The sequence below is a fragment of the Notothenia rossii genome, assembly GCF_949606895.1.
Source record: "Notothenia rossii genome assembly, chromosome: 1".
In the NCBI taxonomy this organism is placed as follows: domain Eukaryota; kingdom Metazoa; phylum Chordata; class Actinopteri; order Perciformes; family Nototheniidae; genus Notothenia; species Notothenia rossii.
Genome location: NC_136912.1, coordinates 42,277,203 through 42,297,994, shown reverse-complemented (window position 1 = coordinate 42,297,994; position 20,792 = coordinate 42,277,203). Strand labels below are relative to the sequence as shown.

Genomic DNA, 20,792 nt, shown 5'->3' with positions numbered 1-20,792 from the left:
CTCCCCAAACAGGCGAAAACCTACCAGTTTCACCCACTGTCTCTGCCACCTCCCTCCATGCCTGGTTCCTCCGGTTTGTATCCCAGTAAATAGTTCTGGTCGTAAAGAACCGGGTGATTTGCTACCGTAATTTCTCGTTTGGAATATGAGGAAATGAACTGCGGTCTGGCTCTCCCAGCTTGCATGCGGTTTGATTGGCTAACGCTTGAACTTTCAGATTTGCATAAACAGGATTTGATTGGCTGACGCTGGCTACTCCGGCGTCTCCGGCTTCAGAAGTTGAACATTGTTCAACTTTTGCATTCTGAAACGCCAGGAAAGCTCCGCTCTGCTACCCACAATTCAGTTCGGCGAAAAGCGAGGCAACTTGACGTCACCCCATTCAAAGTGAATGGGCAGACGCGTTGGAAACCGTTTTTGAAGCTGTCGAAGCTGTAATGTGGACGGGCTGTTACTGCCCGTCTACACAGCGGCGTGCGTTGAAGCTTGCCGGCGGACGTGTCTGAAACTTGACCAACAACCAATCACATGAATCTCCCGCCCTTGACACACAAGCAGTGGTTTGATTGGCTAGAGCTTGTACTAGCATATGATTCGATTGGCTGACGCTTCTGCCGAGGCTTCAAAAGTTGAACATTGCTCAATTTTTGCAGCGAGCCACACCAGCAAAGCTCCGCGTCGCTTCCCACAATGCAGTTCGGCAAAAAGTGACATCACCCCATTCAAAGTGAATGGTGAAGATTTCAACGCACGCCGCCGTGTAGACGGGCCAGGATGATACTCTACTGCCCCTTTTTTTTATATCTGTATTATAATCGGATTTACTCTACCTTTTAATGTACTTCGGTTATATTCTTTTTGTCCCTATATTTTGATTAGCACCTTTAATTCTTTAAAATTATTTGTTTCTACTTTCTTATTATTTTCATCATTGTCTGGGATTTGTTGCCTTTTTCTCACATACAAATAAGAGAATATGAGACTTGCATTATGGCTTTTTTTGTCTTTTTAAAAAAAAAAAAGCATATCAAAAGATTAGTTTGTTTCTTTTGAGGGAAAACATATATGTATGTACGAAATTGGTCATTAGAGAAAAATATAAACAGTTAAAAAGATTAAATGAAGGTGACATTTGGTGCTGAAAAAGCCTTCCTTTGAAGCGGTGTACTGAAGCTGTTTCACATCTGTCTTTGTAGTCCGAACTCAGAGAAAAATTGGATTTGCTGAATGGAAAGATTGAGAAGACAGAGACTTTAATGTTTCAGATGAATCACACGCAGGGCAAGCTGAAGGTACTTTTTCAAGTTTGCCAAACAATAGAAATGAACTATTCATTCCTTTACAAATGGAAATATGCCAATTTGCCTTTTAACTGGTTCCTGTATATATTTATGCCTAGGATGCAGCCACAAAAAGAAAGACAGCATTGGCAGCTGTGTATCAGCAGATCCGGGATATGTTGGTCCAAGAAGAACAGAACGCCCAACATGAGGTGGACAGCGAGCTGGAGATTGGCCAGACGAAACTTCAGGACCACATGAAGAGGTTGACTGTGAATACTGAGAAGATGACAAAAGCCAGAGCATCCATCAACAATCTGCTGAGTCAATCCCAAACCATGGCCTTTCTACAGGTGAGATTTACAATGTCACAGGGAAACAAATGAGATGGAATATACGAGCGATGCAAAAAAAAACATGAATTAATGCTTTATTAATTCATGGTTTTTAAGGGGCTTATCTCCATGTAAGTACTATGGTAGACAACCCAATATTCGCATCGCTCTAATCGCTCGAGTTTCACCGCGGCCGTCAGCTGTGTTTCATCATATCAATCATATGCCAGTACAAGCTCTAGCCAATCAAACCGGGTGCTTGTGTGTCTGGGGCGGGAGATTTATGTGATTGGTTGTTGGTCGAGTTTCAGCCCCCCCGCCGCCGGCAAGCGACAATGCTCGCCGCCGTGTGTAGGGGCCTACTCCTGTCATTCAAACAAGACGCGCTGGAGAGGGGGCGGGGGGGGGGGGAATCGGATAGATCAGGCTAAACTAAACTGTTGCTGCTTCGTCCACACCACAGGTCCACACTCACTACAACGTCATACAGACATAAATAAAGCAGCGACTGTATTTGCCATGACATAGATAGACAGTCTGTGTTTTGTATAGGTTTATTTTTTTCCAGTTTCTGAACAGATATGAGGAGCTGTGAGCTCTGAGTGTGTGCTAACAGCTAACGGCTGATGTGTTGGGACATGTTCCGCTGTCTGGTGCTGACCAATCACGAAGCGTCATTTCTTGACTGGCAGCAAAAACAACCAATCACAGCAGTGCTTCTCTGGCTGACTCTGTCCAATCACAAACAAGAAGTGTTCTCCCTAAGGAATAACCTTTGCGTCCAATGTTGTGTTTTCTGAAATGCTGTAGTGTTTTCTGAAATACTGTTGTGTTTTCTGAAATGCTGTTGTCTTTTCTGAAATTCTGTAGTGTTTTCTGAAATGCTGTGGTGTCTTGCACTTCAGGACCACCGTACAGTTATGTATCTACCTGTTTAAGGATTGACAGAAAACAAACAAGTACTGAAAAAAGAATCAGCAACAAATTTGAAAAATGGCAAGGAGTATTTTTTTTAAGCAAAAATCACCATGAAGCATCAAATCTTCACTTGTGATTTTTGCTCTCTGTTTTTTTGCTCTCTGTGATATTTAATAGTGAATGAAATATATTTTGGATTGTTTCAAACATGCCGTTTTAATACCTCAGCTTGAAAAACGACATCTAACTAAGATGGAAGGAGTCTCTGTTTCCATGTTTATTCTTTGTTTTTCTCGATAACGGTTCATCCCATAAACTTCACACTAGTGCGGTATGTACACACTGTGTAGTGTATTAAAGGGATCCTTACTAATGCTTGTACATAATTGAGTTATCCACTATAGTCCACTTAATTTATATGTTATTAAGGTTGCTAAAAAAAGGAAAGCCAAGGAAGCGCAATACTAGAGCCGATGCAATTGGCCCGTTCTGATCATGCATGTTTTGAACGGGCATTGTACCAGTTTTTATAAATACAAAACGCACTTGCATCATCGTGATTGTTAAAAAAGAGCAATGCATTGTGATCTACCCTACACCTAAAGCCATGTTTTGAAAGACTTGGGGAAACACTCATCCATTCATTACTAGTTTTCCCCTTGTTCCTCACAGGCTTCATTTAACTTACCGAAGGCTGTAAAGTTTGACCCTCACATGCCTCAAATCAACCTGGACTCTAAGAAGGTGACAGCATCACAAGCCTGCTCTGCTGCTCTGAAGCAGCACCTGGCAGAGATCCTCAAACAGCCTGTTGAGGCCCGACTGCTGACACTTAAACCAGGTGAATATACATGTACATTTTATATTTTGTGTTTTGTGATGTATTATGAAATGATAATTAAGTCAATCCTGTTGAGTTTTGGTCGAGATCAAATGCAAATCGTATTGGTGTTCTGGAACAATTTGACATTCTGAGTATTCAAAAAACCTGTCCCTCGTGTAATCATTACCACAGAGATGTACTAATGCAGTCCATTTAATGTTCACAGAGCAAAAAGCAGAGACTGTCTCAGGACCTGCAACTAAAAGTACTGGATCTCAGCCTGGGGATAGTATGTTCATCTCTATAATTATACCTATGATAAAACATGTCATGTGTTGGATAAACACACACATTTCCGTGCACGTCCTAGCTCTTATTCACATAAAAAAAGACATTTGTGGATATCTTCTAGTCAATACGTGTGTATTGTGCTTACTGAATCTTTGAAGTGTTAATAAACAATAAGGAAAATATTTTAATCCATGACTGTTTGTTCACAAAATGTCTTCTGACCTGTTTCCGAAGTAACCAAGCCTCCAAAGCAGAGAAGAGCGCCGAGGTCCCACAGTGTGGGTCGTCCACCCATCCAGCCATTACTCATGCCTTTTAATGTGCCCATTAATTCTTTTATGGGCACACACACAGGCTGGCATTGGAATCCTCCATACATGGCAGGACAACAGACAAGTGAGTAAGATAAAATCATACAATGTTGTTTCACGTAAAAGATTGACATCAATAAAATCAGTTTACTTCACTTTGCCGTCATGTGGAGGCCGCATAAATTACATTAACATTGCGTAGAGACGCACATCGCTCACAAATACGCACAAACAAACAGCAACATCCAAACCTCTTTTGCAAATGTGCATAGTGCACTACGGCACTAACACAGGTAAACATCAGCATGCATGCAGCTTGTACGTAAAGGCACACATTAAAAACCAAAAAACATGAGAGCAACAGCATTGCTTGGGCCTTACACTTGGCTAACCGCTGATCACAGCAGCAAACAAGTTCACACCATGCAGAGCGACATTACGCAATAAGCAGCAGAAGATCAAATGAATATGGAAATAGTCTACTCACCGCTCAAGGCCAATACAGCTTGAGACTCCGTTCCCTGTTGTATAAAATCCCCTTAACAAACTGTTTTAAGTAGTTAAAACTAGTGGTTTTAAGCCGTTTCCTGATGTCAATTTATTTTTTGAAGGCTCCAAACTCAGAACAGGCGGCCGAGTGTAACGCGCATAAACTTTCTTACGTGTTGAGGCTGTACAAGGGCGTGGAATCAAATGCACGATGCAGAGACAAAGTATCAAAATAAAGTGTTTTAATGTAGACAGGTCATAACACACTGAATACATAAAGCAACAAAACAAACACTCAATAAACTGTCTAACCTATACTATCAAAAAACTACTTACTTACTTAATCTAACTCTATGGACGATAACTCTATGGACAATGACAAAATGGTCTTACGATGGAAGGCTTGGCACACAAGACAATCTGGCAACGAGACAGGGGAAGACGAGAACTATATATACTAGACAGACAACACCAGGTGAAGACAATTTACACAATCACAACAGCGGGAAAACAGACAAGGCAGGAAACGTACTTTAGACACATGAGGGTAGACAAGACTATCAAAATAAAATAGGAACCTATCTAAACACAGAACATAAAACCTAAACTAGGGAAGAATCTTTAGCAGAGCCGTCTACGCACAACATTACGTGATGTTCTGAATAGCGTTTGGTCTAAATGTGGGCTCATCGCAAAGTCTATACAGTAATACACGCTATAGATCGTAGCATTAAAATGCAACATTTAAAACAATATAATTGTAAAACTGATTTTGTTTGCGGGAGAACCTGGCCCTATCATAGACGTGTTATAAGTAGCTAGCAGGTAACGCACCTGACACACTTGTCAATGGTAAAACTAAGTTAAAGTACTATACATATAATCTATACATACTATACATATAATCTGCATTACCGCTGGTTTGTCGCACGTTTACATACATTATACATCCGTGTCAGTACTTCAACACATATTTTCATAACTTAGGTCATAAAACACAAGCACATACCTGAATGAAGCTGCATACTCTTGGCACGGTCTTATAGGTGATACCTTTAACTCTTCTGCGTTCTACATGGGACCCCTGAGCTGTCTGTGCCTTTGTGAATTTTACTCCTTGTAACTATAATTTCACCTAATAAATATTAAAGTTTGCATTCCAAATGGAAATATATTGTAGAATTACACATTTTTAAACAAAAAACAAAGTGCTTTTGCAATATAATGCAGTTTCATGTCCATTACCAGGCAATATATGACTCTGGGCCCCACAATATGGTAACAGTATGATTACAGTAATCAACTCCAACAGAGAGTAGCTGATAAAACCCAGGACACTGAAACAAAACTATGGAGTGACAGAGACTATACCATTTCCACTGTAATTATATTTCGCTTTTCTATAAAAAATCTCATCACTAATGTCAGTTTATGTTGCATACTTACCGTTTCCCACAGGATTTTGAGAAAATATGGAAAGTGGACCTCTGGCTCTCTTGGGGTATCCAAGGGCATGATCCCCATTAAGGAAACATTTGTACATTTTAAGAAAAAATGTAAAGGACTTTTTCTGACAGTTTTCTGCTCCCCATAATAACTCTTTCTATCTCTAGATTTGCTTTTATTGTATCTGGTTTTTAAACAACATACCTATCACTGTAGCCAGTGGTAAGTCTTTTTATTTTTGACTTGCCATGCTTTCACATTATTTATCATGAAGGTGGTGGCAAAGTGAACACGATGATCAGTGTGTTTTTCTTGGATGTTTTCCAACTTGTAGATACAGAAATAATGTGTTATTTCATCCTGACTGTTTAAAGGTCACGCCCACACAGGAGACCAAGTTTGTTAAGGAGACCCCGCCTGAAACGCTTCCATTGGACTCCTTTGTTTACTTTTGTAACATAGTGATATCACTAAGAAACACATGAGTTTCTATTGGCTAGCACTCCAAAACATTATGTGATGTGGAGCGGGACATAAGCGGTTGACCAATCACAATAGAGCCGGCCAGCTAACCAATCAGAGCAGACTGGGCTCTGGTTTCAGACAAAGGGTGAAAAGAGGTGCTGCAGAACAGGCAGTATGAGAAAAATAAAGAGCTTTTGAACATTAAAGCATGGAGACATGTCACAGTAGAAGCAAAATAAATCTAATCATAAAACCTGAAAGGAGCTCCTACAGTAATTATTATGTGTCACAGATGTCGTACTAGCTTACAGCCCTTGTCATAGATTTGCAAAACCTGAATAGCCTGTGTGTCAAGATTGAGGCTTTAAGAGCAACTAAAACAGTTTTCAGTAATAACTACACGCGTTGTACTTAAGCTTTAGAGAATTTAGTTCCAGCATGATTTCAGACATTTTCAGTTTGACAAAACTCTCACACTACAAATGAATGAATAAAGAAACCTTTTTTGTATTTTTCTATAGAACAGGACAGAAGGCCGCCACACAATGCACCAGGAGGATATAAGCCAAATATGAAAGGAAACCAGTAAACACAACAACCAAAGAATCCATCAGAGAAATCAACTACAAGTTACTCACAGCCTTATCAAAATGACTTCTAATGTGGAGATTATTGATCATCACTTCACATGACAGGGAAGGCTTAAATAAATGGCATACACACACACATACACAGAGCCAGCATTTTGTGTTTTTCACTTGGAATAATAATCGTTATAGATAGGTACCGTATATTTTTAAATGAGAATATGTGTATGTGTAAATTATGGAGAATGGTAGCAATTACATTGGAATGAACACCACATTTCAAAGCCATTCAACTCAACCTGTGGTCAAATGTAAATGATATCCCTTTATTACAATGTTAGTGTGAGCTTCTGGCTGCTGGGACATCTAACTAGAGATCATAGCAGCAATCATCTTTAATACATCCACTTAAAACACAGACACATGTGGCTTATATATGAAAATATTTATAGGAATGTCTTTCAATTCAAAAGATCATTACATTCAGTTCAGTCAAAATCCATTTCACCAAATTCTATTTTTGTAAACAGCTATGATTACATGATTGTTACCAATAAAAGCTTGTTTTCTCCCGAAAACAGTTCCTTTGTGTTCTCATTCCTGTTCAGCAGAGGCCACGTAAGGCTTGCTCTTAAGAATAAATCTTAGTCAAAGTGAAATAAATGGCACATTCTTATCAGCCTTTACGATTCTCTTTTTGACACATATTTGACCGCAGAAAATATAAGTATATTCAAATATATATTAATTATTAACGAAAGCAATTTGTAACACAGAACACAGTGAATTTTTCCATGATGAATGGACTCTATATAAATACTGCTATATCGGCCAAGATTTAACAAATAATTAACTGAAAGGTTTGATTTGGAAACGTATACAAACATCAGTCATGTCCATCAACCCATAACAAGAGAACAAGGGAACGTCTTCAGCCACGCCAGCAAGCTTGTGAGGTGTCAGTATACGCCTGGAAACACGTGTTGGATGGTTTGAAAATGAAAAGAACAGCTTGCAATTGTTAATCCTTTCCACAAAAATGTCATCGTGGTATCACAAAAAAGCTGTGTCTTTACATAAGTCAAAAGGGTTACCCTCCACTTTCATCAGACCAAAGCTTCACCCATCCAGGCACATTAACTTAGACGTTTGACACATTATGGCTTTATCAAGTATCAGTGCAAAATATAATTATCAAACTAAAGCCTACTTACACATCTAGCAGACATTGAGCAACATTACATTAAAATAATGTTTTTGGCAACCAGAAAACCCTAACAGCAATTTTCTCTCTTTTTGTAACTCAGTTTGGGTCTGTAGCACCTCCCGGGAAAATGTCTCGGTATTTTGCCACTAAGCTAGCACACTAGCTAGGTGCTGCTTTGTCTGTGTGCCATTTGAGCAGGGCAGGGAACATACAGTGGGGGTTATCAGAGCTTTTTATGCTGAAAACAGCTTTCTGCTGCTTCTGAAAACAAGAGTGATGAGATTCAACCAAAACAGGGAGGCCAAAAGCAAACCTATGAACTGCAAGATGCTAATCTTAGGGGAGTAACACCATTGGTGTTAAGGTCTACCTCTGATTAAGTCGGTAAGCTAGCATGTCCGCATGTGCTGTCATACATACAGTAAATATGTATTAGACTGATATTTAGCATGTTAGCATGCTATCTAACATTAGTCTCCAACTACATCTTAAGATGAGAGAAATTACCTCTAGAACTGTTTTCGTAAAGCACATTGTTGACCTATTAGTGGCTTTAACTAAATACTGAGTACAACACAATCATTAGGATTCATTCTCAGAGGACCAGCAATATCTGTACAAATCCAACAACTTCCAACAATTATCGAGGTATTCAACTCTAAAGAGTGTTCTAAACAGAACTATGCTGCTAGCGTGGCTGCAAACCTGCCAATAAACCCCAGTTACATTTAAGCTAATTCAGTGCAACACAACATACACAACTCTGGTAAACACGGATGATAAGGTAAAAGGTTATACAGGTGTCCTTGAGCAATAAGACATTCATCAAACAAATATCGGGTGATGAAACCATGAGGCTTGGTTACCTGCCAAGGAGGTGCATATTGCAAAAGCATAAGCATCACATGGCCAAAAACAGATCCCTGTTCAGCATCATGTGTAGCAAGTTAGCTTCAGGTTAATAAGAGAGCAGTAACTAACATCATTCAGGCTTTCCTGGTGTGGCTGTAAGCTACAGGCAACTGTTCTGCACCAAACAGGACCACCTCAGAGGGTGAAATTAATGTTAGAGCTGCATCAATTCAATGCAAAAGTCAACTTATTATACATTTGATGGAAATACAATTAATGAGCAATTCATTGTTCAATTGATTCATTGTTGAACAACATTTCAATAAAAATGCTGTTTCCAGCCTCTTGAGGATTGAGATGTACTCAATTTCTCTGTTTTATATCCTATTCAAGTTCATATCTATGGGTTTTTGACATTTAAAATCACCTTGGAATTCAGAAACTGGAATGGACCTTTTTAACAGTTTTCAAGCATTTTATCGACTAAACAGTTAATTTTCTAAATAATGGGCGGATTTGTCAATAATAAAAATAGTTGGTAGTTGCAGTTCTAACTAATTTCCATAAAAGTTGGCTACCTATAGGCAGAAACCCAAAATACCTCTTGCAGACATTATGTAGAGAAAACAAAAGATGCCACTAGTAAAACTCGACAGTTAGCGCAATGTGCCATGAACAGTACACAGAGAAGTACATGCAAGTAACCGGTGGTATTACTAATAAACTGTAGAGGTTTAAGTAAAGGACCAACTCTTCTGGACCCCTCTACAGAACATACTGTCTTTAGCCTGCTACCCTCTGGTGACCATTGGTAATTCACAAATGATGCAGGAGGCCTACTTGAATAAAGTAAATAACAACATAGGACAGCTTAATCTCATCAGCACTTATCACTTGGCAGCAACATCAACAGCCAGCATCTTTATATAACCTACATCCTAAGCAGTGGAAGGTATATATCAGTGTAAGTGGAAAACAGTGCAACACAACGGATGTAAACTGGAGGAACTATGTAAAGAAGAGGAAGAACAAAAAGGTTTTACCAGTACGCACAAAAATATCCTCTGACAAGTTACTTGGCAGTACTTTTAAAATAAAAGTTGGCTGTTTCCCGTAGCTCCTGTATCTAAGTACAATCTAGCAGTTTTGGGAGCTACTTGAGACAGGGCACCATGAAGTAAACAAAACAACAACAATGTCCAGTGATTGACAACACACTGCAGTTGTACCAGAGGCCTTGCTCCATTTAGATTCAGAGACCTTCTGGCTAACACATTTCAAAGCCTTGAAACAGGTGAAAAATGCAGGAGAACCTTATAACTGTGAGCCTGAAATAAACAGATATTCTGTGCTGTGTAAACGTGTGCTCTTTCTGGAGTAAAAAATATAGAAATAAAGCTTTGGATATAGCCAAAACTCCTCTTCATAATTGACAACACTGTTTTTTCCTATTATAATGCTGTGGATTTAGACATGGCTTTGGGGGGTTTGAACCTGGACAGCTTTTTAAGGATGGCTCACTGATACCTTCAGAGCTACACTGGGCATTCAACTGTAAATACAGTATAATTAATACAGGAGAGTTTCTCTAAAACATTCACCCGCCCTGACTGTCCCGCCTGTGGCTAATCTACGAGTTACAAATATTGGGGAGCGTGGAGATAAAAGGCAGAGAGAAAATCTGCAATTTTTTAGAACCTAGCTTTATAACCCCTGCGAGCACTCTTAAAATATATGAAATTATTATACGGAAACACATATTTTCATCAAAGCAGTTTGAGGATAAAGTGTGTTCAAAGATTTAAGATGAATATACACTGCAGGTGAAGGATTAAGAAACTTAAGGAAAGAGGACCTTCAGATAAATTATGTTTGGGCGGGGTCATGCACGAGCGGAGGCGGGCCCCGGGGGCCTGGGCGAGTCGTGAGGGGTGGGGCTCTCCGTCTCAGAGGCGCTGGATTCGTCGTCGTCGTCGTCGGTCTGCTCGGCGCTGTGGTACAGCATGAGGGCTTGGGTCTTATGGGTGATGGTGATGGTGCAGGGACCCTGGGCCCACGGCTCTCCGTCCACCTGCATGGGCATCTTGGAGCTCTTCAGAACCAGCTGGAGAGGGAAGGAGGAGAGAGGACTTTTAAAGAAAAGGCATACAATACTCGGCTGGGAAAATGTTTTTATATTGTCTGAGAATACTTTAAAACATTTTTAATGAAAAACACACACGGGGGGGGGACAAGACGGGCACATTGTTTATAAACACTCCATACAAAAAAATACTATAGACTATGAATTATGCTTTTTTTCTGATGATATTTCAGTGATGCATTCACTGAGGCTCACAGTGAAGCTTCAACGCTTCTGCTCATTCACTTTGAATGGGGTGACGTCACGCCTCACCGAACTGCATTGTGGGAGCAAAGCGTAGCTTTTCTCGTGGTGCTCGCTGCAAAAGTTGAGCAATGTTCAACTTTTGAAGCTTCGACGGAAGCGTCAGCCAATCGAATCATATGCCAGTACAAGCTCTAGCCAATCAAACCGCTTCTTATGTGTCCGGGGCGGGAGATTCAGGTGATTGGTTGTTGTTCGAGCTTCAGACATGGCCGCCGGCAAGCGACAACGCACGCCGCTGTGTGGACGGGCCGTAACAGTGAAGCTTCACTTCATGAGAAAAATATGCAAAAATATATGAATTGCTATAAACATGTTAAAGTTGCCTTTCTGATGCTGTAACTATACTGCTGGAATATAACAGCTTGATTGTTGAATGAAGAAAATGGGTATATACAATATTTTCAACATTATTTTATTGAACATTGAACTGAATGAAAGGGCGACAATAAAAAAAAAGATTTATTTAAAAAGGAATCTCATGGCTTCAACCTCATCACTCAACAATTGCCACCTGTCATGTTGTATGCCTGCAGTGGATGATCTAATAAAATAAAAAAATGATATATATATATATATATATATATACAGTGGGGCAAAAAAGTATTTAGTCAGCCACCAATTGTGTAAGTTCTCCCACTTAAAAAGATGAGAGGCCTGTAAATGTCATCCTAGGTATACCTAAACTATGAGAGACAAAATGAGAAAAAAAAAATCCAGAAAATCACATTGTCTGATTTTTAAATAATTTATTTGCAAATTATGGTGTAAAAAAAGTATTTGGTCAATAACAAAAGTTCATCTCAATACTTTGTTATATACTCTTTGTTGGCAATGACAGAGGTCAAATGTTCTCTGTAATTCTTCACAAGGTTTTCACACACTGTTGCTGGTATTTTTTGCTCATTCCTCCATGCAGATCTCCTCTAGAGCAGTGATGTTTTGGGGCTGTCGCTGGGCAACTTTCAACTCCCTCCAAAGATTTTCTATGGGGTTGAGATCTGGAGACTGGCTAGGCCACTCCAGGACCTTGAAATGCTTCTTACAAAGCCACTCCTTCGTTGCCCGGGCGGTGTGTTTGGGATCATTGTCATGCTGAAAGACCCAGCCACGTTTCATCTTCAATGCCCTTGCTGATGGAAGGAGGTTGTCACTCAAAATCTCACGATACATGGCCCCATTCATTCTTTCCTTTACACGGATCAGTCGTCCTGGTCCCTTGCAGAAAAACAGCCCCAAAGCATGATGTTTTCATCCCCATGTTTCACAGTAGGTATGGTGTTCTTTCTCCTCCAAACATGTCTAGTTGAGTTTTTACCAAAAAGTTCTATTTTGGTTTCATCTGAACATATGACATTCTCCCAATCCTCTTCTGGATCATCTAAATGCTCTCTAGCAAACTTCAAACGGGCCTGGACATGTACTGGCTTAAGCAGGGTGACACGTGTGGCACTGCAGGATTTGAGTCCCTGGCGGCGTAGTGTGTTATTGATGGTAGCCTTTGTTACTTTGGTCCCAGCTCTTTGCAGGTCATTGACTAGGTCCCCCCGTGTGGTTCTGGGATTTTTGCTCACCGTTCTTGTGATAATTTTGACCCCACGGGGTGAGATCTTGCGTGGAGCCCCAGATCGAGGGAGATTATCAGTGGTCTGGTATGTCTTCCATTTTCTAATAATTGCTCCCACAGTTGATTTCTTCACACCAATCTGCTTACCTATTGCAGATTCAGTCTTCCCAGCCTGGTGCAGGTCTACAATTTTGTTTCTGGTGTCCTTTGACAGCTCTTTGGTCTTGGCCATAGTGGAGTTTGGAGTGTGACTGTTTGAGGTTGTGGACAGGTTTCTTTTATACTGATAACGAGTTCAAACAGTTGCCATTAATACAGTTAACAAGTGGAGGACAGAGGAGGCTCTGAACGAAGAAGTTACAGGTCTGTGAGAGCCAGAAATCTTATTTGTTTGTAGGTTACCAAATACTTATTTTACCGAGGAATTTACCAATTAATTCATTAAAAATCAGACAATGTGATTTTCAGGATTTTTTCCTCATTTTTTCTCTCATAGTTGAGGTATACCTAGGATGAAAATTACAGGCCTCTCTCATCTTTTTAAGTGGGAGAACTTGCACAATTGGTGGCTGACTAAATTCTTTTTTGCCCCACTGTATATATACTTTTCAATTAGATTCAAACATCAAAAATATATATTTATTTCTAAATCCGAAGCATCCAGACTTGAAAAGAGACTGAATTGGGCCTATTGAGAGGAAATCAACAGATGGATGAAGAATAGTTTCTTCTTTGCAATAAAACGCATCTTATGCAATTTTTTAGGAACTACCGGATTTCTTTATAAGAAAATGGTCAACATATTCTAAAAAAAAACCTTCATACTGAACATCGTTACATTATATATTGATGCAGTTCTGTCAGTAACACAGCATCAGCATCTCTAATCTTTTGACTGCTATGACGTTTCATCTGCTAATCTGATATGAATGAAAAACATTTAAAAAGTATCAAAATAATTTCATTTGGGATCAATAAAGAGCCTATCTATCCATCTATTCACAATATGTGTTTACTTTTTCTACCCTTGACTATGTGTACCCCACTGATGACATCAACTCTTCACTGTTGGTTAGCAGAAATGCTTATGGGTAACCTTGTACATATCTATGTGAGATATTATTAATATATCATTCATATTCAAATCCTTTTTATGTGTTTTGCTATCTGGGGCGGGTATAGTCAGACTCAGGCTGCAGTGGAAATTTAATTTAATTGGTTATTTAGCAGGGAAAATGCACATTAATGAACACGTAAAACAATAAAACGTGTCAAGCGTAACTATGCCAGATTTAGCTTTGAGCTGCTCATTTCCATCCGCAGTCCCTCAAAGGACCCATTGTTCCTGAAGGGTTTAAAGGATGTTTTATCCATGCTCAGTGTAGTTCCTACAGTAGCTGGACGTCTGCATGACCCCACTTTGGAGAAACAGACAGGACTACTAGCACAGAAGCTTCACGTATTTTAGCTACCTAAAATCGAGGCCCAACCTAAAAAAATATCCGTTTAATCATTTAATTTAGAGTATTTTCACTGTTTCACCTTGACGTCACACACTTTCTGAAGGGGAACGTTATCTACTGTATGACCTCTTCAGAGCCACCAGACTCCATCAATACAAACACATGGAACACAGGAGCTGCTCCGATTGCTTCGTTTTTTTGTGCTTGTGTTATTAATTGTTTTACAGACTTAATTCAGGTTCACCTCAGGTTTGAGATCATGTATAAATATTCTAAATATAGCAAACACACTTCAACCATTATTGATTTCCACTAAACCTCATACAAGCCCAGTTCCAAAAAATCCAAACAAATCCTTCAGGATTACAATTCTATGAGCAGAAGAAGTTGGTGTATGAGCAGCTGCAGGGGCCGCGAAGCGAAACGTAATCAGATTAGTTCACAATTAGATTTCATGTGCTGTGACCAGGGCGAACTAAGTGAAAACAAATGACTCCCTTATTGTGTTTCTCCATACCCACTTAAACAGGAAGCACTGCTGCTGGACCTTGTGTGCGCGTGCGTGCGTGTGCGTGCGTGTGTGTTACAGCCTCACCCTGACAGTGTGGGCCTGTCCCAGCCGTACAGGATTGGCCAGCTTGACCTGGATCTGAGCGCAGTGGAAGGAGCCGAACACCCCCACCACCTCCAGCAGACCATCGTCCAGCCTGCGGGGGGGGGGGGGGGGGGACGACGACACATGAACACTTCATATACAAGTGCATCAACAATGACTCTTTTTTCCTCCTGCTTTTGATATTTCATTGATGCGTTCACTTTGGCTCACAGTAAGGCTCCACCTTATGAGGAAAATATGTGAAAAAGGCAGATCTTAAAAAGATATTAATTACTATATACATATTAAAGTGTACTCAGTTGTGTTTTTCTGATCCTTTCACTATACTGCTAGAATAAAACACATTGCTTGTTGAATTAAGAAAATGTTTATTTTCAACATTTATTTATTGAACATTATACTGAATGCAAAGGGCGCCAATAAAAAAATAATAATAGTTACATTGCAGTTATTTTACTGATCAAAAACTATAATTTCAATAAGGCACCCTCTCACAATGTGACAATAGGTAACAATATGCTTGAATAGATCTACAAATATTTTTTGGACAGCTCATTAGTTAAGATTCAACTGTATTGCTTTGTCTCAAGGTATTTACCAGATTATTTAAGGGTCAAATCCTGAGCATACATATTCTCAAACTGGGTTTATTGTGAAGCATCTGATTAATATCTACACACAAAGCAAAACTGTTTAATATCACCGAACAGGCTGTTGACATGATGCCAGTCTTACCTTGTGGGGGGGCACGGTTCATCCCCCATCCCCTCCCAGAGTCTGCAGCCTCCGCCCCAGTAACCAATGTTACAAACTATGATGCCCTCCAGACTGGGCAGCGCCACCCTCTCCCCATCCAACTCCAACTATACACACACACACACACACACACACACACACACACACACACACACACACACACACACACACACACACACACACACACACACACACACACACACACACACACACACACACACACACACACACACACACACACACACACACACACACACACACACACACACACACACACACACACACACACACACACACACACACACACACACCACAGTGTCAAACCAGTCATGCTCACTGGCACAAAGCTTACACAAAACATAGCATAGCAAAGATAGTCTACAGGTATATATCTTTCACTGTCAAAGCGTATACATTTTACATTCTATTTTTGTTTTATTTTTCAAATAGTTTCTCTTGTTTTATTTCCATATAATGTGCAATGACTTGTTTATATGCTGCTGTGACGAAGAACAATTCCCGAATTTGGATCAATAAAGTAAATCTTATTTTATCTCATGGCATAGCGAAATAGGAGAGTAGAAATAAAGTGCTAAAGGATTATGTACTAAATGATGTAAATTAGTTTGCATTTGGCACTTCCAGTTCCCTCGTTTCAAAGTCAATGCGTTTTTAAACAATTCAAGTGTCTATTTTGGCATTCTGCCTTATTTAGACAGATAAACGTAGCGGTAATATTGAATTGGGGAGAGTGAGATAAAGAGTTGAATAACATCAAACAAAGGTTCCACAGTTGGAATTGAACATGATTCGGAGCCACTTCCCAAAGCATTCCGCGTTGTTAAAGTTAAAAGAGAGCAAGCCTGCCCGAAACTTTCTATTTTCACCCCGGTTGTTTAAGACATGTTAAATAATTTCTTATGACTGCTTGTTGAGAGGCAGATATCTTCCTGATGAAGAATTAAAGTGATCCCCACCCCAGCCCAGTACATCAGGAATAGGAAAACATTGTTTGAATCTGTGTGAGTCTCCTTTTGAACTGCACAGGCGAAGAGAGCATGAACATGACGCTTCACATGCACAAAGCTACTGTACCTCGATCCTCTTATCCAGATCCTTACATTCCTGCACTAAACAATCTTTGGTGCCATACAGGAAATATACAGTCTGGGGAGAAACACACAGACAGAAATAAGGGCATTAGTGTGATCATTTTGTGACTGGGACAGAAGCATATTCAAGGGCAATGCAATTCCACATACGGATTCAAATGCAGCAAACCACAGCATCTGTGTATGCAAAGAGCCTTTCAGACTCTCACCTTGTTGACAATGCGGCTGGAGAAGAAGGAGGGCGTTTTCTCGCGGTGTGCGTGAAAGTTGAGCGCCATCAGAGCGTCGGGCCCCACAGAGAAGTAGTTGTTCATGGACAGGACCTGAGGAGTGTGTTTCATATGTGTCAGAGGCCTCAATCACACTACTATGTTTAAGTGAGGAGAAGTGTTAATAACAGCAGATCAAACTCACCTTTGGTTTCCGAAAGTACAGGCCTTTTGAAGCCACCTGCACTTTCCACCTAAGAGTAGACAGAGCATTAGCTAGGATTTCCTAAATACACATGGACATGAATACAATTTTTGTGGAGAAATGTTGAATCTTTTTATTTAATTAATGATGGCGTCTTTAAAAGGTAGTCTAAAAATAACAGAACGTTATTGAACTTCCCCCTTATTTATAAAAACATCAAGAATCAAAAGGATTATGACCTAATTTCCAAAATAAACATGGATTAGACGAACACCAAATTAAATTTTGTCAAGTCTTTGACTTTTCATTTTCATGTGGATATCAGTGTTGATGACAAATGTAGTCAATACTTTATACTGCTGTCTAGTCTGGAATTATTCCAGTGAGCAATATCAATATAATTTAAAATAATGAATGTAATACATTGCACATCTCAGGGGATAGACTGGTTTTCATTATAAATATGTTTATAAATACTAATACTGCATTGAATGTTCTGTATTTTAAAACATGTTTACACCCCACCCCAGGGATAAGTAAAGTGTTCTGATCCTGATGAGTCTACATTCTTCAGTGATGGTAAAGTGACGGAGAAAGTAGAGTTCTCCTGCTCACAGAGCCGTGACTACATGTACCAGGATGCATTGCGCACAAGCCTCTTACGCAGAGAATCCCTACACAGCTTCTTGTACTTCTAAAAGAACAGTGTGCTGATCATTGTTATCACAGTGAAAACACCTGACTGACCCACCTGTCCATTTTGACCACCTCGGCATCGAGGATGTTCCGGAGAACCTGTTCCACGGGGATCTCTCCGGCATACCCCGCACCCCACCCTAGAGTGTTGGAGAGGTCATTTCCTGTCCCCAGAGGAAGGATGGTCACCCGGGGCATAAACTGGTCTAGACCCTGACACAGAGAAGTGATGCTACAAATTCAAAGGCTGTATTGTCATCGACACAGTAGCTGCAGTGTAGTTATATAATAAACAGCCTTTTTATTTGATTTTTCTTGAATAAGGGGCAGGTCAAATAAGATGTTCTTCTCCCCGCTCCTTTAAATCATGGTCCTACAAAAACTGCATAAAGGATACATGTTTTGCTTTATAATAATTGCCATGTGTGGAATACACTAATACATGATTGAAACAATAAAACAAATACAAAAACTATATATATATATATATATATATATATATATATATATATATAGAATAGTGCAAGAAGAAACAGAGAAGAAAAAAATAGTGCAATATACGCAGGTCATTAAACATATGCCACACAGCAGCACATACAACATCAATAAATAAACAGCCCTCCCACCTTCAGCTTCATGGTATCGATGGCGTCGAGCACCCAGCCCACCGTGCCGTCCCCCCCACACACCAGCACCCGGACGCTGCCGGGGGGCAGCAGGGTGCACAGCTGCAGAGCTTTGGAGGGAGTCAACTCAGACAGGTCAAACACCTGGAGAGGAGACAGGTTCGATTCATGATTTGAGCAGAAATCTAGACTCATCACCTGGCTTTTAAAACAAAGGATGACATAGAAAAGGAGAAAGGAGTAATTTCAACCCCAAAATGACCATTTGTATATCCATTCATCACTGTGTGTTACCTTGAAACTTGTCTTGCATGCCTCCAGGGTGAACACACACAAAAAAGTAAATAACTCTTCTTTCTCTGGAATCTCACTTTTCTTTTGGGCTTGCACGGATTGGGTATTCAGAAATGTATAAAAGTGTATACTGTATATAATAATAACAATTATAATAATAATAATAATAATAATAATAATAATAACAATAATAATAAATGAGACTTGAACTATAATGCACCACTTGTGTTTTTGGATTCTTTTTTTAACTAGGGAGGCACACAGGGACAATTATGTTGTTGTTTTTTAAAGAAATCATGGCAACAAGTGGTGTGTGATTGATGTACAGATGGGTATTTCCAGGCAGGAGAATCCCTTTAAATGGTTTTGTCTAACTGAGATAAAATTGTCTGACCTGCACAGGATTCAGAACGGTGCGAAATTCTCCCAGCAGAGCCTCCCCCATGTTGTTGCCGCTGCGTGTGTTAGCCAAGACCAACACTGGAGTCCAGCCACTGCCACAGCAAGATGCCAGCTGCAGAAACACACAAGAAACACACAATTGCTTGAAACTGCTCCAGGACCCCACCCTGACCCACAGCCTGAGCCCAGTATCTCTCACCTGGCTGTACTCCTCAGGCTGCCTGCGGCGCAGCTTGTTGACCTGGTACAGGTAGTGAGGAGGGATGATGAGGCTGTGGAACTCTCCCAGCTCACACTGGTCTGCATCCGGCAGGCTGTCCATGCAGTCATCGTGCACCGTGTTCTGACACCACACACACCTAGGGAGGAGGACACAATGCCATCAGAAAAGGCAAGAAAGGACACAGAAGAACTGTGGAGGAAGCAGAACCCTGAATGTTTCCCAGCTGCAGAGATGCAGGTCTGTCCCTGACCTCATCAGGATTAGCAGAGTCATTTATCAGACAAAACGAGATTAAGCATGATGTGCCCTGCAACCACAGAGAGGTCCGTTAGAGGAAATTAAGGACAGATTAAAATGAAATGTTGTTGCATCACCATATGGTATGACAGCCTTAGAAGGGCAGAAAGGAAGACAGCCTTTCTATACCAATCTACAGGCATGTCAGTGTCTCTTTCTCCTTGCAAAAAGAGCCATCGGCACATATTTGATGCACACACAGCTGCAGATGTACAGTGGGCCTCATACTGTTGCACCCCCCACGCTACCTGAAGTCGCAAAGCTTCGGCTGGGTGCCACACTGCTGTCTGCACACTGCACAGTAGCTGGCGAGGGGGACGTTTCCGCGCACCCAGCGATGCTCCATGCCCCCCCCCGGGCCGCAGGGGGCCATGATCTCCTTGCACAGCAGGATGCGGTCGGCCCGGCGCAGGCACTGCTCGTCGGCGCACACCCCGCAGCAGTCGCAGAAAGCCCCCTGCAGGATGTGCTGCGAGCAGACGCAGCAGTAGGTGGGCTTGTTGAACAGGTCTGTGTAGTGCCAGCCGTGCTTGCTCTTACGGAAGAAATCCTTCATGTGCGTTTTCCGCTTGGAGCGCTGCGCGCTGCACCACAGCGTGATGATGACCGGCACGATGACGGCCAGAGAGGTCCAGAAGAGCAGCGTCCACTCCTCCCGGGAGCCGCAGTCGTCCGGTACCTCTTCCCCCTCCTTATACATCGCTGCTTGTCGGTAGTGACGGAGGATGCTAAAAAACGGAAATCAGCCTATGTAAACAACAGAGAGGAGGATAGACGGGAGGCGCGCGACCTTCTCCCCGCGACATGCATGTTCCCAGACACTCACAAACCGCTGCCACTGATATCAGCTCCGATTTAAACAGGTTTCTGGAGAACTAGCTTATAAACAAGGAGACCGCGATGTGACGTTGGGCCAATGAGCTACCTCGCGACCTT

The 20,792-nt window shown here is 40.9% G+C and overlaps 2 protein-coding genes across 6 annotated transcripts in view; one reads left to right on the top strand and one right to left on the bottom strand.

Annotated features, from left to right (window-relative positions):
- The window catches only part of LOC307043755 (E3 ubiquitin/ISG15 ligase TRIM25-like), a 34,071-nt gene extending 18,982 nt beyond the window's left edge, over window positions 1–15,089 (top strand). For 3 of the 4 annotated variants that reach the window (XM_079688540.1, XM_079688539.1, XM_079688538.1), the window contains 6 exons: window positions 1,197–1,292; window positions 1,400–1,633; window positions 3,206–3,374; window positions 3,583–3,645; window positions 3,882–4,043; window positions 14,950–15,089. In XM_079688540.1, coding sequence (XP_079544666.1) covers window positions 1,197–1,292; window positions 1,400–1,633; window positions 3,206–3,374; window positions 3,583–3,645; window positions 3,882–4,043; window positions 14,950–15,020 — 795 coding nt within the window. In that variant the 3' untranslated portion in view covers window positions 15,021–15,089. Of the gene's footprint in view, window positions 1–1,196; window positions 1,293–1,399; window positions 1,634–3,205; window positions 3,375–3,582; window positions 3,646–3,881; window positions 4,044–6,879; window positions 7,524–14,949 lie in introns of those variants that run through there. The other variant, XM_079688541.1, reaches the window with a different exon arrangement.
- On the bottom strand, window positions 6,770–20,792 carry dgke (diacylglycerol kinase, epsilon). Of its 2 annotated transcripts, XM_079688520.1 has the most exons (11): window positions 20,105–20,792; window positions 19,536–19,695; window positions 19,329–19,448; window positions 18,641–18,784; window positions 18,070–18,227; window positions 17,319–17,367; window positions 17,114–17,227; window positions 16,888–16,959; window positions 15,772–15,899; window positions 15,016–15,127; window positions 6,770–11,108 (listed from the first exon to the last, which is right to left on the bottom strand). In XM_079688520.1, the coding sequence occupies exons 1-11, from the start codon at window positions 20,554–20,556 to the stop codon at window positions 10,887–10,889; spliced, it is 1,731 nt and encodes a 576-aa protein (XP_079544646.1). In that variant the 5' UTR covers window positions 20,557–20,792; the 3' UTR covers window positions 6,770–10,886. The 2 variants fall into 2 exon arrangements, with proteins under 2 accessions (XP_079544646.1, XP_079544645.1); XM_079688519.1 differs by having other exon boundaries at window positions 19,329–19,695.

Coding starts and splice junctions, on each gene's coding strand:
- dgke (XM_079688519.1), bottom strand. CDS start 20,556: ATGTATAAGGAGGGGGAAGAGGTACCGGACGACTGCGGCTCCCGGGAG. Junction 19,696..20,104: donor CCGAAGCTTTGCGACTTCAG/GTAGCGTGGGGG, acceptor CCTCCTCCCTAG/GTGTGTGTGGTGTCAGAACA. Junction 18,228..18,640: donor TCGATACCATGAAGCTGAAG/GTGGGAGGGCTG, acceptor TCTCTGTGTCAG/GGTCTAGACCAGTTTATGCC.